Source organism: Hylobates moloch, unplaced genomic scaffold (genome assembly GCF_009828535.3).
Source record: "Hylobates moloch isolate HMO894 unplaced genomic scaffold, HMol_V3 SCAFFOLD_24, whole genome shotgun sequence".
NCBI classification, from domain to species: Eukaryota; Metazoa; Chordata; class Mammalia; order Primates; family Hylobatidae; genus Hylobates; species Hylobates moloch.
The window spans coordinates 10914620-10931066 of record NW_026652299.1 but is presented as its reverse complement, the minus strand read 5'-3'; the positions used below and the strand labels follow the sequence as shown (position 1 = coordinate 10931066).

Sequence of the window (16447 nt, the reverse complement as noted above, 5' to 3'; positions counted from 1 at the left end):
GAGGCTGAGGCAGGAGAATGGCGTGAACCCGGGAGGCGGAGCTTGCAGTGAGCCGAGATCGCGCCACTGCACTCCAGCCTGGGTGACAAAGCGAGACTCAAAAAAAAAAAAAAAAAAAAAAATTGCCTTCATTTTGCAAAGGCTAAACTTAACTTTGAGAAGGTGAAAAGGACTCAGTCAAGATCACACAAGTATTAAAAGGAGAACAGAAAGATGAAAGATTCAGGTTCCAGAGTCCAGGCTTTAACTACTACCGTACACAACCTCTCTACGTGAAGCAATTCATTCTGATTTTTCACTCGTTCATTCACGGGCCAATTCATGGATGTCTTATAAAACAGGGATGTGAAATGGAGACTGAGTTAGAGTATAACTGGTATAACTATATTTGATCTAATTATTGTTGTAACTGTGGAGAAACCTCTCAATGTCTTACTCCTCTCTTTTTCTGGGTTTTGATTCTTTTTTAAAAGGATGTTATATTATTATCTAAAACAGTTTGTATATTTACCAGTTGCTATGGTTTTCAAAATAAAATTTAAAAGGAGCAGTTGAGTCAGTAGCCTGACTTTGAAAGTAAACTTAAATGTTCCTGCAAAAATAGTACTATTTTTATCAACAATCATTTAAGACCCCTTTAAACCAAGTTCTGTTTACATGAAATATAAGTTTCTACAAAAAGAAAAAAACATAATCGGTGAAAATCTAACAGATAAAGGGTTTGCAGCACTCTGTAATTAAAATAACAATCACATTCTTGAACGACTTTTTTTTTTTAATTCCAATTAGAGCAGCTAAGGAAAGAAATACAAAAGAAAACAGAAAAACCCAGGGTGGTAGATTCCTGCTGGGTTTATGAGAAAACTTAACCCTGCACCTGGAGTGGTGATGAAGAAAAAACCTTTGGGCTGAGCGAGGACACAGAGAAGAATGACATGGCAGATGGGTGGTAGAGAAGCATACAAAAGAAGAGTTACACTTCCGTTTCTCTATGCTTACAAACAACTCCCTTACAGCGTGGGGGAGGAGAGTTTGGTGGCAATGTGTAAAACAAAGTAAGAGAATTGTGCATCATCTATCTATCATCTATCTATCTATCTATCTATCTATCTATCTATCTATCTATCATCTATCAATCATCTGTCTAATCTATCTATTTAATATATTTAACAAACACTTTTAAAGTGCTTAGTACTTGCCAGGTATCTTCTAACTGCTTAAAAGAGACTAATGTGGCCAGGCGCAGCGGCTCACGCCTGTAATCCCAGCACTTTGGGAAGACGAGGAGGACAGATCACCTGAGGTCAGGAGATCAATATCAGCCTGGCCAACATGGGGAAACCTCATCTCTACTAAAATTACAAAAATTAGCTGGACACAGTGGCAAGCGACTGTAATCCAAGCTACTTGGGAGGCGGAGGCTGGAGAATCGCTTGAACCTGGGAGGCGGAGGTTGCAGTGAGCCAAGATTGTGCCACTGCACTCCAGCCTGGGAGACAGAGTGAGATTCCATCTCAAAAAACAAAGAGAAAGACTAAGCCGGGCGAGGTGGCTCAAGCCTGTAATCCCAGCACTTTGGGAGGCTGAGGCGGGCGGATCACGAGGTCAGGAGATCGAGACCATCCTGGCTAACACGGTGAAACCCCGTCTCTACTAAAAACACAAAAAATTAGCCGGGCGTGTTGGCGGGCGCCTGTATTCCCAGCTACTCGGGAGGCTGAGGCAGAAGAATGGCGTGAACCCAGGAGGTGGAGGTTGCGGTGAGCCGAGATCGCGCCACTGCACTCCAGCCTGGGGGACAGAGAAAGACTCCGTCTCAAAAAAAAAAAAAAAAAAAAAAAAAAAGACTAATGTATTTAATCTTTATCACAATTCCATTTCACAGATTTACATACAAGCAAACAAACAAATACTAATGTAGAGAAACAAACTAATACTAATGCACTAGAAGTCAGGAGTTGACAAATTTGGAATTTGAACCCAAGCAATCTGGCCCTAGACTAAGCTGATTGCTATGAAGGTATTTTTTTGGGAATTTACTGTTTGACTGAACAATCTAGTTCTATTTAGTAAATTATATTTTGTAGTAAAAAGAGTTGAAAGTTATACTAATATCTAATGTCAGACATATTTAGGATCACGAGGACATATGCAAACAAACCCACTGAAATTGCTCTCACTAAAATTATCACTGACTTTTTCCAGGTTGCCAAACCCAACGAATGCATTTATGTCTTTATTTTTATTGGTTTTTCTACAAAAGCAAATACTGTTGGCTAGTGTTAGCTTGAAACTCTTCCTTTCGTGTTTGTGTGTGTGTGTGTGTGTGTGTGTGCGTGCACACACACGCTTTCCCTTTTTGTCCTGAAATCTGTTGGTGCACTTTTTCTGAGCATTCTTCTTTGCCTTCCTTTTGAGTGTTGCAGTTCTCCAAGGCTCTATCCTTGCCCTTTTTCATTTTCTGTAATACTCTTAAGAAATCTTATCCACACTTTTCCTTCAATTTACAATTGAATAACTACGAAAGTTCTAGTTTTAGACCAAACCTTCCTTTCTTTTTAGCCTTAAATATTCAACTGTATCCCAGAAGTATCTCAAATTCAGCACATTCCAAAGTTTAATTTTTCAGATAATCCTTTAAATGAAGTGTTTGCAAATGATGGCCTAAAGGCTAATACTGGCTGGTGAGCAACTTGTTTATACGGTTGGAAAAAAACCCAAATGAAGAATACTATTTCATGGCACATAAAACTTGTATGAAATTCAAATTTCAGTGTCCAGAAATTAAGTTTTATTGGCACACAGCCACACTTATTCATTTCCCATATGACTGCTTTCACATTACAACTGCAGCAGAGTAACTGCAACAGAGAATGCATGGCCCACAAGTCCTAAGATATTCATTAATATTATTTGGCCTTTCACAGAATATATTTGCTGACCCTCTCTCTTAAAGCCATCCCATATTCTTCCTCCTTTCCCCAGGTTTCTCACTCAAATCTTTATCACTACTTTTTATTGATTTCACCTCTAAGTATATCTCATCAAAGACCATTTCACCTACAAGCATCTCCCAGATTTTGGCATCAGCCACCTCCTGATCTACTGAAGTAGCTTCCTGTAATGGTTATCTTTATATGTAAACTTGACTAGTCTAGAGAATGTCTAGATAGCTGGTAAAACATTATTTCTGGGTGTGTTTCTGGAAGAGATGAGTATATGAATTAGTATACTGGGTTAAAAGTTTCCTGCCCTTGCCATTACAGGGAAGTATCATCCAATCTGTTGAAGGCCGAAATAGAATAAAAAGGTAGAGGAAAGGCAAGTTTGTTTCCTGTTTGAGCTGGGATAAGTATCTTATCCTACACTCCGTAATTGGCACTCCTGGTTCCCGGGCCTGTGAACTCCTGGACCTGGACTTATGCCATTACCCACCTACCCTTCCTGGTTTTTAGGCCTTCAGATTTGGATTGAGTTACACCACTGGTTTTCCTGGTTCTTCTGTTTGCCTACAGTAGGTTGTGGAACTTCTTGGCCTCTCTAAGCATATGAGTTAATTTCTAAAATCAATCTCTCACTATCTCTGTGTGTGTGTGTGTGTGTGTGTGTGTGTGTGTGTATATATGTTACACACACACACATATATATATTCTATACATACATACACACACATATACACTTCAATCCTGTCTCTCCAACCAATCCTTTATAAATTTCTATCATGCAAATCTGTTTTTTTTACTCCTTTGACCATTTTTTTTTTAAATGTTTTTCTCCTTTTCTTAGAGGAATGGTTCTGAAGGCAGCATCATATCCCCTGGGAATTTGTTAAAGATGCAAACTGTCAAACCCCACCTAAGACCTACCGAATCAGAATCTCTGGGTAACACCCACCAATATGTGTTTTAATAAGCCCTCCATTAATTTTAATGCACACTTATGTTTAACATCATTGGAACCATTTATCTCAGAGGAAAAAACTGTATATTTCTTTGTAGGGATATTATTTGAGTGTGAGCATGATCTGACCCCTGCCCAATCTTGTCTCTGATTTATTCTTTCCTTACTCGCTGCTTCGATCTGCAAATGTGGAAATAAAACCCCTCCAAGTTAGTAATTTGCCTCAGGTAACATGGCTAGTGAGTGACATGAAGGAAGAATTAAACTTAGCTAATCCCAAGGTTTGTTTTGTTTTTAGTACCACACCCTGCTACTTTTTAAAACACATTTACTATACTCTTACATTCAAAATACATCTATCTTAACAATGATTGTATCTATCCTAATTGTTAATTTAGTCTGTTCTTCCTCTTAGACTATAAACTCCAGGAAGGTAAGGAAGTTTGTCCAAGGAGAATGTCAAGAAAACATGACTCTCTACTGCCATCTGGTGATATGATGCAACAATTCCAAGAGGAATATATGTGCATTTAATGTCTTCCGCCTGTAGAGTGCAGTGAGTAAGACAAAAGCTTTGGCTTCAGACTTCTGTTCAGATAATAGAATGATTATCCCCTGGCTGTTAGACCTTGAGCAATTTACTTAGTATTTCTCTGTCTTAGGTTCCTCATCTGTGAAACTGGATGGCTAACAATTTTTCTCATGGAAATGCAATGATAATCAAGTAAGCTGCTATTATTATAATTATCAATATTGTTATAAAAGACTTAGCTAGACTCTATAGTTGACACAAAGAAATAAATGAAACACTGTTCCTTAAATATTTTATAATCTAGGCGAGTAGGTACGACAGGGTTAGGAAACGATTAACGAATAAATAAATAAATAACCATACAGGCTTTAAATGCTGAGTCCTTATGGTGTTAACTGTGAATGTAGAGGAGGTAAAATTTGAGCTCGTATAAGAATTTACAATTGGTACGTGTGAGAAGGAGTCTCAGATGGAGAATTGCTCCTGCAAGTCTTTGCACACATTGAGACTAACACCTGTAAAGTACTAATAAAAATGATATAAGTGCACACTTAACACTATAAAGTCATAATCACAAACCACTTTTATTTAATGCTTCATTATATAATCCCAGATCTCATTATCCAAACAAAAACTAACACATGACCCAAAAAGTGTTTATTGTAAATGAGTTTTGTTGTTGCTATTTTTTAATATACCTGAAACTTAATTAATAATTGTATTTCACTGATAAAAATATAGCTAGATTAGATGGCTTCGTGAATTATATATTTTCAACTTAAAGAAAAACCTACATTGTGTTAAACGGTGATTAAACTCAACGTTTACAAGATCCTATGATTTAGATACATTATCTCCATTTTGAAAAAGCAGATACAGAGGTTAAATAAATTGCCAATAATATCCAATAACACATTAATAGCTGAGACTCATGAATCTTAAATAAAACTATGCTAATGATGAAAGGAACATCATGCAATTAATAAATCATATGTTTAGGATATGAACCCAGGCCATGCCATTAATTCTAAGCTTGGCTCCCTCATGCTGTAATTTTTTTAATTAATATTTAAAATACCCACTACTGCTCCTTCACATTGCATATGTTTAAGCTGTGGTTTGTTTCTTTCTAGTCCCGTATAACAACAACATTAAAAACCAAAGAGATCTAAAATATATTTCTAAAATATTCTGCTTAAATGTCCAATAACCAATTTGGAACTTTGTGTGCATAATGAATGCTTACTTGTAAGAAAACTGGTGCTAAAACTTTTATTAATTTCCTACTTGGAGGATTAGATAATGTCAGATAGTATTTGTAACCTTTATTTCTTTAATTTGTGAAAGATATATTTCAATTTTATAGTACTGAATGTCATGTATTTTTAAAATTTATTATTTTTTTCATGAATATCATGTTATTACTCACCAGAATACAGGCTATTATTATTTCATTTGTGTTAATGCTGAGCCTTTGTCACCATTTTCATTTTAATTCTATCCTCAGTAATAAAATAGTCAATATGTTCCTGCATCTTTTTTCCCTAGCAGTGGAAGTGTTACTTCACTGAAGCAGATAAACAGGACAGATAATGATTATTATATGCTCAGTGATCCTTATAATGGGGAAAAGTAGACTGTTCTCTGATCGCTTTCAAAATTGGAAACTGACTGAATTTCATTTAGGAAATAGCAAGTTCTTTTCATAGGTGATATTCTCTAAATGTATTTAAAGACTAGAATATTTGCCCTGAATCCTGGGAAAATATGTTAAATTAGATCCACATAGTAAAATCTTGCTTATTTTATGTAAAGAGGAAAAATCATATATAAATCATATTTTGACTTAAGTAAAGATGTCAAGGATGCCTCCCCCCAATCAAAAAATGACAATGAATGTCTCATTTCTATATATGCATAAATGTCAGGAAAGCTTGAGAGTATCGTGGTTCTTCCTGTTCTATGAGTTTACTAAGGGTCATGCCAATGTAGGCGAATTAGACAGTGCAGTTAGTAAATGAAGGACATTGATCCTATTTTGGGTGAGGAGGAATGATGCAATACATAGATGATGCAATACTTAGATGAAGGCCATTTTTCATGGTCTAGTTCATTTAGATTGCACTGAACATACAAATTATTATTACTACAAAATGCCAAAAAATCTTAGGGACAAAAACAGAGTTGTGTAAATAATTTTGCACTTGAAATAATCAAAACCATTCATATCTTATAAGTGCTTGTCATCTACAGTGTTTGCTTACAGCTAGGCATTCCTCTGTTGAAGGAAATTCTAGAGAAGCGTATTTTTTCATTATACTAGTGGCACATTGCTGGTCAGAATAATAACTTCTTGCCTTATTTAAATTTAGTCAAATTCAATATATCTACTAAATCCTTATTAAATGCAAAAATGACTAATCTATATATTTTTTTCTATAATGTCCTCATGCTTTTTAGCTTATAAGGTGAAAGAAGTCAAGAGTAGAAGAAAAAAATTAAAGTTATTGCTCACCTATGTAGGCAGTATGTATAGAAACCAGTATGTGTAGAAACTCCCACGTAGCAAAGAAGGATCAATTACATAAGAAAATAGAAACTAAGAAATTGAGAGTATCTGGGAAAATAACTAGATTCAATCAGATTGTCAGAGAAAGGGCACAGAAAATTTTGCAGATGAGATTTTGGTAGAATAAACAGTATCAAGGGAGAATGAAGGCAACACACTGAAGAAAGACAAAGAATAGCCATGTGATATTGTCAACCAGAGAGGTAACTGGTTTTAGTCAAGTCTAAAAGATACTATAATACAAATTTTAAAAATAAGGCTCGATGTGTGGAACAAATGCCCTACATGCCAATGAGTTAGAAGATCTGCTTATTCCACACTGAAACAGAAAGAGGAGAAGATGCAAGAGACAGCTTGTCATCTAAGAATCATAAATCTAAAATGAAAATATGCTAATGAAGGGGACATTGTTTGAATTCAAATGAGATTTCCAAGGGTTACATCACATATAATGGGGAAAAAGTATAAAAGGATGAGCTGATGTTACACCAAATGGGATACCCCATGGTATCCCAGTGAGGGGAAAAGTGAGAATTAGGATAGGAACATTTGGCAAACATTGAGTGGAGGAAACACAATCACAAAACCAAGATGGGGTTCACTGTTGAACCAAAAGGTGGAATACATGGGGAGAGGTAGCACATATGGGCCTGTGAACTCACTTCTCTTAAAATAGAGGAACTCAAGCAAATGGTTCACCCTTTCTCACGTACCAACCCCTCTCTTTCCAATATGCTACATGGTAATAATCTAAAAATTAAGGGACTTAGTTTAAAATAAATATACAGGGGCATCTTAGGAATTAAGATGCCCCTAAATATTTATATGTAAATAAAATAAAAAGGGAAAGAGAAAAAATTATAAACTAGTTAAAATAAAGGTTGAAACCACTTCCCTCATAGAGTATGCATAAAATGTCAATAACTTTTAACTTATAGAAGTTATTTTATAGTTCAAATATTATATGATTAAGATGATAATACTTTCTGGGTGGTTAATCCATAAGTGAACAAGCACTTACCCTGTGGCTGGCGACTGGGATGGTATATCTGAAGGTCAAATGGCTGTGCACTGGTTTTCTGAATCACACTGACATTCTGCCCTGTCCACTTATTGGCTTTGGACAATGTGTTGGTTCTCCAGTCTGTCCAATAGACTTCACTCCCATATAGAGACACAGCAAAGGGATGGGAAAGGTATTCATGACCTCGGATGATTTCTATCATGTTTGTTCCATCATAGAGGGCTGAATAAATAGCATCTGACCTACAGAAAGATAAATACATGAGTAGTTTGTCAAAGCTCATTCAACTAGTCCAGAGACATAATCATGTAACTCAGTTAAATGACAAAAAAAGGTATTTTATAAATATTTTTATGAGTCTGTATCTGATTTGGGGAAAGCAAAAAAAAAAAAAAAACCTCCAATTTTAATATATGTATACATGATACTGACATGTTAGGACACTTTCCAATGTTGTAAATATTATCTGAGGAAAGTAAAAAAAAAAAAAAAAAATCCAGAAAAGAGAAAAATTTTTAAACCTGGCATCTGTCCACACTATCCTTTTCTCAAAGTGGTCCACAGTTAGTCCATTAGGCCAAGCCCCAGTTTTCATGTCTTTATAGATGGTTTTTCTGCCAGCACCACTCATAGAGGCAGATTCAATGCGAGGAAAATTTGCATCCCAGTCTGTCCAGAAAAGAATTCTAAAAAAAAAAAAAAAAAGAAAGAATGCTATTGTTTCAGTCATTCATTTCACAGATATTTATTGAGTGCCTACCATATGCTAGGCACTGGATAGGTGATAAGTCACAAGAGAAACAGATGTATTATCTATCCTCATGGGGCTTATGGTCCAGTGGAGGAGCCAGACTAAATAAATGCATAAATATATAATTATGACTCATGAAATATTTTGAAAAAAATGCTAAGAGAGAGAATAGCAGGTGACTGACCTACTTAGAGAAGGTGATCAGAAAAAAGCACTTTGAGGAGTGATATTTATACTAAAACTGAAGAATGAAGTCAGCAGTATAAAGAGCATGGCAAGTAGAATAAACAACATATGGTAAGGCCCTAACAGGGAAAAGAATGTGGGCTATTTGAGGAACAGAAATAAGGCCAATGTATTAGAAATATAGTGAGTGAGGAGGAGAGGGGAGAAATAGGAAGTCAAAGAGGTGATCTTCTGGGTCTTGTAGGGTAAGAGAATTATTTTGGATTTTATACTACGGGAATAAGAAGTGCATAGGCCTTTGGTGGCTTTTAAGCAGGGGAGAAATATTATTCTGTATGTATAGTAAATATATACAGCCATAGTCACAGCGACAGGAGATAGACAAATTCCCAGGCAGCCAGAAATGGGTCCCTGGTAAAACTCAACCTTTGAGCCAGGGCAGTCTAAAGTCTGAAAACCGGGCTACCAGTTCTGGGTCGAATCCATGAACCATAGTAAGAACTTCCATCCATGTCTTACCCACTCTCTCTTAATTGGTTCTTTCTGAATGATGCCTTTAACCTATTGAATGATTCTTTTTCCAAGCCCACCCATAAACCAATCAGCAAGAATTCCCCCATTTGAAGCCCATAAAAACCCCAGACTCAGCCTCAGAGAAGGCTACCCACTTTACCCACTTTCAAATCCCCCCTCGCTGTTGAGAGCTTTTCATTCACTCAATAAATTTTACTCTGCCTTACTCCCTCTCCAATATCCATGTACTTTATTCCTTTTGGTCATGGGACAAGAGCCTGGAGTTCGCTGAACTGCAGGAGTGAAAGAGCTGTAACGCTCCTGCTTGCCAAGCTACATGTGGCAGGAAGAAAAGAGCTGTAACACTCCTGCCTGTCGAATTGGGGGAATAAAAAACCCACAACAATAGTGATGAGACGGTATATCTGTCTAATCAGTATGTATATGGGATATACTGTACCAGATAAAACAGATATACTGTTTTATCACCGTGGCTATTATGTGGATATACTGTTTTGTTTTGTTTTTTTCTCACTGCCTGTATAATCAGGTCTTTATTCAAAAGAAACTGTCCAAAGTGATTTGACCTTTATAGAATAATCAAATTTAAGAGTTTATGCAGCAGGCTTCTTTTCCTCTGTAGTAGGATTCTTTTCTGCAAGCTTCTTTTCAGGGGCTAGTTTCTTGGTAGCTGCTGCCTTTTTTCCCCACCAGAGGCTTCTTCTGCTTCTTAACACTAACAGCAGCCTTCTTTCCTTTCTTACCTACCACGGGCTTCTTGCCTGCAATCGCTGCCTTCTCATCTGCTTTGGCTTCTAGTGCTGCTGCTGCAGCAGCTGCCTTAGTGGATATACTGTTTTAATCACTGTGGCTATTATACAGAGAATAGACAATAGTGAGGTAAGAATATGAGCATGTTAAGTGGTTATATAAAAGACCAGAAAAGATGATAGTGGTCTAGAGTATGGTGGTGGCAATAAAGGAGAGAAGTGAATTGATTCAAAATATAATTTGAAGGTAGAATTGTCAGGACTAGCTGATGGACTGGGTGTAAAAAATGAGGTAAAAAATAGAATCTCAGGAGACCATCAGTTTCTTGTTTCAGCAATCTCCGATTGAGGGAAGGATAGGGTGTATATAGATTCCATTAAGTGAAAGGGAAAAGTGGAAGAGGAACAAATTTCAGAAGCTTAGAATTGAGTGTTGATGGATGTAGACAGTGTTGGGGCTCAGAGAATAATATGCCAAAGTATGGCACGTTGGCATGCTGAGCACTTTTTTGAATTAAAGGAAACTGAAAGTTCATGGAAGCTGCCTTTCAAGAACATTCTAACCTTCTCTTGTTTCTCTCTTCCTTGCCCCAAACACAAGGGAGGGGCTCTCTTTCTGGAAGTACCCTTACTGGACTGAAGAAAACTTCTTTCAAAAAAAAAAAACGCAATTGTCTGAAAACCCCTCCCTTGGAATCTCATTAAATAACCAGGAATGATGAAACAACAAAGACAAAAAAAGACTCATCACCACACTCAGACAGACTTTTCATCTATTGTTCTGAAGGAAGCTCTGAGAGATTTTCTGAGAGGCTTTATTTGCATAAGACAATGTTTGTTCACTGTGAGGTTCTTCCCTTCACCTCTCTGGAAATTATAGCCACCCCACTCAGAGGTCAGAGGAACATTGGCCCAGGACATTGTCTATTCTTTGAGCTCATTCAATTCCCCTGAAAATTATTTACCACTCCTCAAAATGCCTTACATTCCCCATTTCCCGCTCCTGTATGAAGAGGGTATATAAGCCTCAACCATCTGGCCCTCTGATTCTTTATTTTGTATGGCTCCCATGTACACTTGCACGTTAATAATCCTGTATGCCTTTTCTTAGCTAATTTGTTGCCAGTTTATTTCAGGACACTTGAACCTTCAGAGAGGGAGTGAAAAATTTCCTTTGCTCTTACAGCAGCAATCAAAAAGAGAAAGTAATGTTGCAGTACGTTTTTCTATCCGGTCTGACAATATTTTGTTGATAAATGGTAAAATTATGAAATGGTAAAAAAATAAATTTTCTCTTCATTTAATTATATATAGTTTTATTATTTTTGACTCTTCTATTATTCTGTATAATCCTTGAAAATAGGAATTTGGTAAATTGCCTTGTAAAATGAAACAATCCTTTACAACAAAATTTAAAATTCAATTAATCCATATTCTTTTTTTAAAAAAATTATGTCTATTTAAGGAAATGTGAAATGGTGTAAAGTAAGTATTCACCATGACTTGTATTTTTGAAAAGAATATAGTCTGCTACAGACAACAGAAATTACAAATATGATTAGAGGACTGTTCAAAACATTATATTTATAAACATTGTAATTACATATGCTAAAAGAGTATGGCAAAAAGGGAAGAAAGATGAGAGTGGAACTTCCTATATAAATTAAAACACTGACATTTGTTAAGTGTTATTAGATAACTGCGTCAATATTAAATAGTGGTAATGTATATGCATTTGTGTAAAACAAACTTGGATCACAGTTGGAATTTCTCAATTACTTCTGCATACTTAATCTGAAACCCCATTTTCTCATCTGAAAATAAAAACTATTATAGTACACATTTGTTGGGAACGTTAGGTGAGATAATGGATGTAAACAATTTAGCACACAGAATGATTAGCACAGAGAAAAGATTTGTGTTTGTACATGCATGCTCACACACATATTGATAGAGAATAAATATTTTTTAAAGGAAAACTTTCACAGTCTTGCTAGCTGTTAAGGAAACAGAGAAAGGGAGAGAAAAAAGGGAGAGAGAAAATACTAATATATATGTTTAAATGCTACAACAGTGTCTATGTGAAAGTAGATTAGTTTTATGAAGCAAACGTGAATCAAAGCCATGAGAATATGATTCAGGGCAAGAGATCATAGGATTAGATTCCTCTCATAGAATTTCTTTCAAATAATTGGTTTCCATTAGTTACTTTTTAAAATAATTTCAGTTTCATGGAAATGTGAAAGGAAAATAAATTTTGGAGATTTTTGATTTTGACTATTATAGGGGCTTTATTTACATAACAAGACAAACATTTTGCTAGCCAGGCCAAACTGAAAGAGCAATGGCTGTGATCCCATGCTGCAGTTCGATAGCTAAGGTTCTGCCTTCTTTTTTTTTGTTTCCACCATGACAGCCTGGGTTTGGTTCCTATATCAAGCCTTTTCTCGTTTGATACTTGTTACTTCTGAAATAGCAGCAATTTATCCTAGCTGAAATATGGTAGTGACATTTTAAAAGATTTTAAGGAGCTCAATGGTTAGAAGCCAGCTTAATTAAAAGCTAACATCCAAGATGTGTGTGTGTTTGTGTGTATGTGTATGTGTGTGTGTATGTGTGTGTGTGTTTGTATTTAAAAGTCCTTCATGGTTTCTTTTCCTCTCCTAGGACCTTGTCTTTTTTTTTTTTTTTTTTTTTTTTTTTTGAGCAAAAGTTCTTTCTCTTCTCGGTTTACTGAATTCTGTTTTCTTTAGTTACTTCTGCTGTCTTTCCTTTCTCTTTCACCCTCTGCTGCATGAGGGACCTAAAATAGTTTATAATAGCCTGGAGTTCCCTAAAGAAAACAGAGAAGGCACCAGGCTCCCTTTCAGGGAAAACTTTCTGTTTTTCCTTAATGAATCTGAAGAGTGTGAACAGACAAGTTCATCTCAGCTCTTAAGCTGCTTGCTTTTGTATTATGTCACCTGATTTTTTTTTTTTTTTTTTACTAAAGTAGCTATTGCAACATAGGCTACTCTTGGTTTTGTGAGGAAAAGTATAGTTTAGACACTTAGAAATGTCTTTATTTATTTTTTTTTTAATGAACCGTAAGCACATCACGTAGTTTAGCCTCTTAATAATTTTCCCCTTTTGGAGACCCAGGATTCAGTGTGGGCTCTACCCAGAGCTCAAAGATCCAGTTAAAGATAGATAGTCTCTATCTAAATAAAATTGGTCTCCTTATATAACCCTATAATAGATTTGTTTAATTTTATGTTTGATTTGGCATCCATCTTTAGTCTCCCTCTAGCACCACCAGACTTTTCCTCTCTGCACCTTATGATGTAAATTTTGCTATTTGATTTTCATCTTAGTTGTTTCCTTTAATATGAAAAATTAAGGCTATTTAGCTGACAACTGCCTAGGGTTGTGAAACAAGTTATCAAGAATCTGAAAGTCCAAGACAGGAAAAAAAAAAAAAGGTCTTTATGAATCTATAAGATATATTTCTATCAGCAAGCATAATACGTTTATGTATTTATGTGCGTGTACACAATGTTTCACTACTAAAAATATATACAAGAGCTCTAATTAATTGGTTTAAAAAAATAAAAGCACTTGAGTCAAATACTTTATCAGGAAAAAAAAGACTAGTCAAATGTTTTTTCAAGTTTACATAACAAGTAAAATCTTTAATAAATAAGCTGGCTTTAAAATTTTTGGTAAAGTAGTTAAGACTTTAGAAATGTGTTAAGAATTTCCAGAATACATTTTTGTTTGCATTTATTAATCAAGCAATTTCTTACTTATCCCTGCCGAATATTATAAGGTGTCAAAATTTGGCATAGGGGTTACAAAACTATAAACCCAGCCCAAGACAGAATGATCTTTGCTTGTATGATCTTTAATAAACAAGACATTGATATTATTTTAATAACAACAGCTACATCTTAAACTTAGTAAGATTACCATAACTTCTAATCTTGTGGCTTTAGGCAGTCTAGTCCACAGGCAGTAAGGTTTGTTTTGGGAAGGGAATGTAATTGTTTTTGTTTCAGAGCTAAACTATAAACTAAGTAATACGAATACAAAATTAGTTTGGCCTACACCCAGAAACAAACAAGGACAGCTTGGAGGTTAGAAACAAGATGGAGTCAGTTCAGATCTCTTTCATTGTCTCAGTTGTAATTTTGCAATGGTAGTTCCATAATTTCAAATGATGACTATCACAGTTTTTATAAATAATGTAGGTAAATGATTAAAATAAAATAATTAGGTAAATGTAATGGGATAAATACTCGTAAACAAACTCATCATAATTTAGATCCTAAAGTTATATTAAATAATATGTATTTCATTATTTAGGTATTTTTCAATAAAAGTATATTTGTAGGAAAACATTCTTTCAAAAAAAGTATGTCCTTTTTAAAAAGGTGAAAAATTTTTGCCCAATTCAAAGCTTATTTAAAGGTTATGTATAAAACAAGATAAAAGGAATGGGGAAATAAGAGAAATGTAAAGAAAGTTATAAAAATAAAGAGGTTTTTTTTCTGGTAAGAAAGCTTAAAGAGAAATTTTTTTTTATATGAGAAAGAGTCTTGTATAGTAGATTTAGTCCTAGAACAAAACGACTGGTTGTTTAAGAAACAGAGATGTTCAGAACAAACCAGAAAGTCCAAGCATGACAGGAATGATCTGTGTAAGTCAAAATAAATGTTTTTAAAAAAACAACTTTTATATGATTGAGCTGTCTGTAATTAAAGGGAAATTATAATGATCTTTCTATAGATTGGGGCTTGATATTAAAAAACATACAATAAATGATTGGTTAGAACAATGACATTTTCTTAAGGGATTGATTTATTCTTAGTAAATTATAACAGATTTTTTTTTTTAACACAAAGTTCAAATGTATTGCATCTCACCATTTTCGATTTTCTCTCCCGTTTTAAAGGGAGCAAGATAGTAATGCTCTCCTTCAACTCATTTTCAGCTCATATAAGTTTTTTCCTTAACTTTTGTTTGTTGTGGCCTGATGCTAACAATGTTTTCTTAAAGGTCTAAAGGAAATGTTTTCTTCCAAAATAATATTCTGTGCAGTGCAGACAGTCTTTTCTTTTGCCTTTGGTAACTGGTCTAACAGATTTTTATGGTTTATCAAAACAACTCCTATGCCATTGTTATTAAGTTTTGGTTTGTTTAGGAAAAAAACTAATATTAATTTTTCTTTTTTTAAAATTAAGGTTACTACATCTGTTTATCTTTCTGTACATGCTTTTAAAGTACTTGTGATATTAAATTACAGGGCTTGGACTCCTCGGTCTAAAAAGGACACCAGGCTCTGCGTGGTGGCTGCCTGTAATCCCAGCACTTTGGGAGGCTGAGGCGGATGGATCAACTGAGGTCAGGAGTTCAAGGCCAGCCTGACCAACATGGTGAAATCCTATCTCTACTAAAAATAAAAAAATTAGCTGGGCATGGTGGCAGACACCTGTAATCCCAGCTACTCAGGAGGCTGAGGCAGGAGAATTGCTTGAACCCAGGAGGCAGAGGTTGCAGTGAGCTGAGATCATGCCATTGCACTCCAGCCTGTGCGACAAAAGCAAAACTCTGTCTCAATTAAAAAAAAAAAAAAAAAAAGGACATCAAGTCCTGCTAAATCTTAAATGCTGACAGCAATTAAAGCCTCATGTTTACTCCTGGTAGAAGATGACAATAAAAATAAACTGCATTCCTGAGCTATTGACAGCTTTTAACAACTTGGTATATACTCCTATGAACACAATTTGGAGCATGTTTGTTTCTCTCTACCTGATTTCTACAGAATTTTGAAACTATTTGTGAGTATTGTTAGCTTATGGGCAATACAATTATTTGCATAAGTGCAATAAAAATTTGTTTTCATTTGTAATAGGACACAATTGGAGAAACTGGTTATTTTACCAAGGCTTTGACTGGAGTGGTGTGCTTTCCTCTAAGGAATCAAACTTGACTTGTGAAGTCAATAAAAGCCCCTTGCAAAAACTGGCCTCGTACCTTGTCTATACCATCCCTGTACAGGGTTCCTGACCTGGGGTAAGGAAAGAACGTCATTTTTATGACAGGCCCAGGAGCTCCATGTTTATACTGGAACCTCAAGAGGAAAGGAATTCACCCAACTCATAGGTATTTGACAGTATGAATCCATGGCTGGGCTCAACTTTAAAACAGTCTTATCTGAGAT

General features: G+C 35.4%; 1 protein-coding gene across 2 annotated transcripts in view; it reads right to left on the bottom strand.

Moving 5' to 3' along the window:
• Positions 1-16447, bottom strand: part of LRP1B (LDL receptor related protein 1B) — a 1938417-nt gene that overhangs the window by 646713 nt on the left and 1275257 nt on the right. For both annotated transcript variants that reach the window (XM_058434432.1, XM_032145942.2), the window contains exons 26-27: positions 8547-8711; positions 8023-8267 (exon numbers count right to left, since the gene is read on the bottom strand). In XM_058434432.1, coding sequence (XP_058290415.1) covers positions 8023-8267; positions 8547-8711 — 410 coding nt within the window. The remainder of the gene's footprint in view (positions 1-8022; positions 8268-8546; positions 8712-16447) is intronic.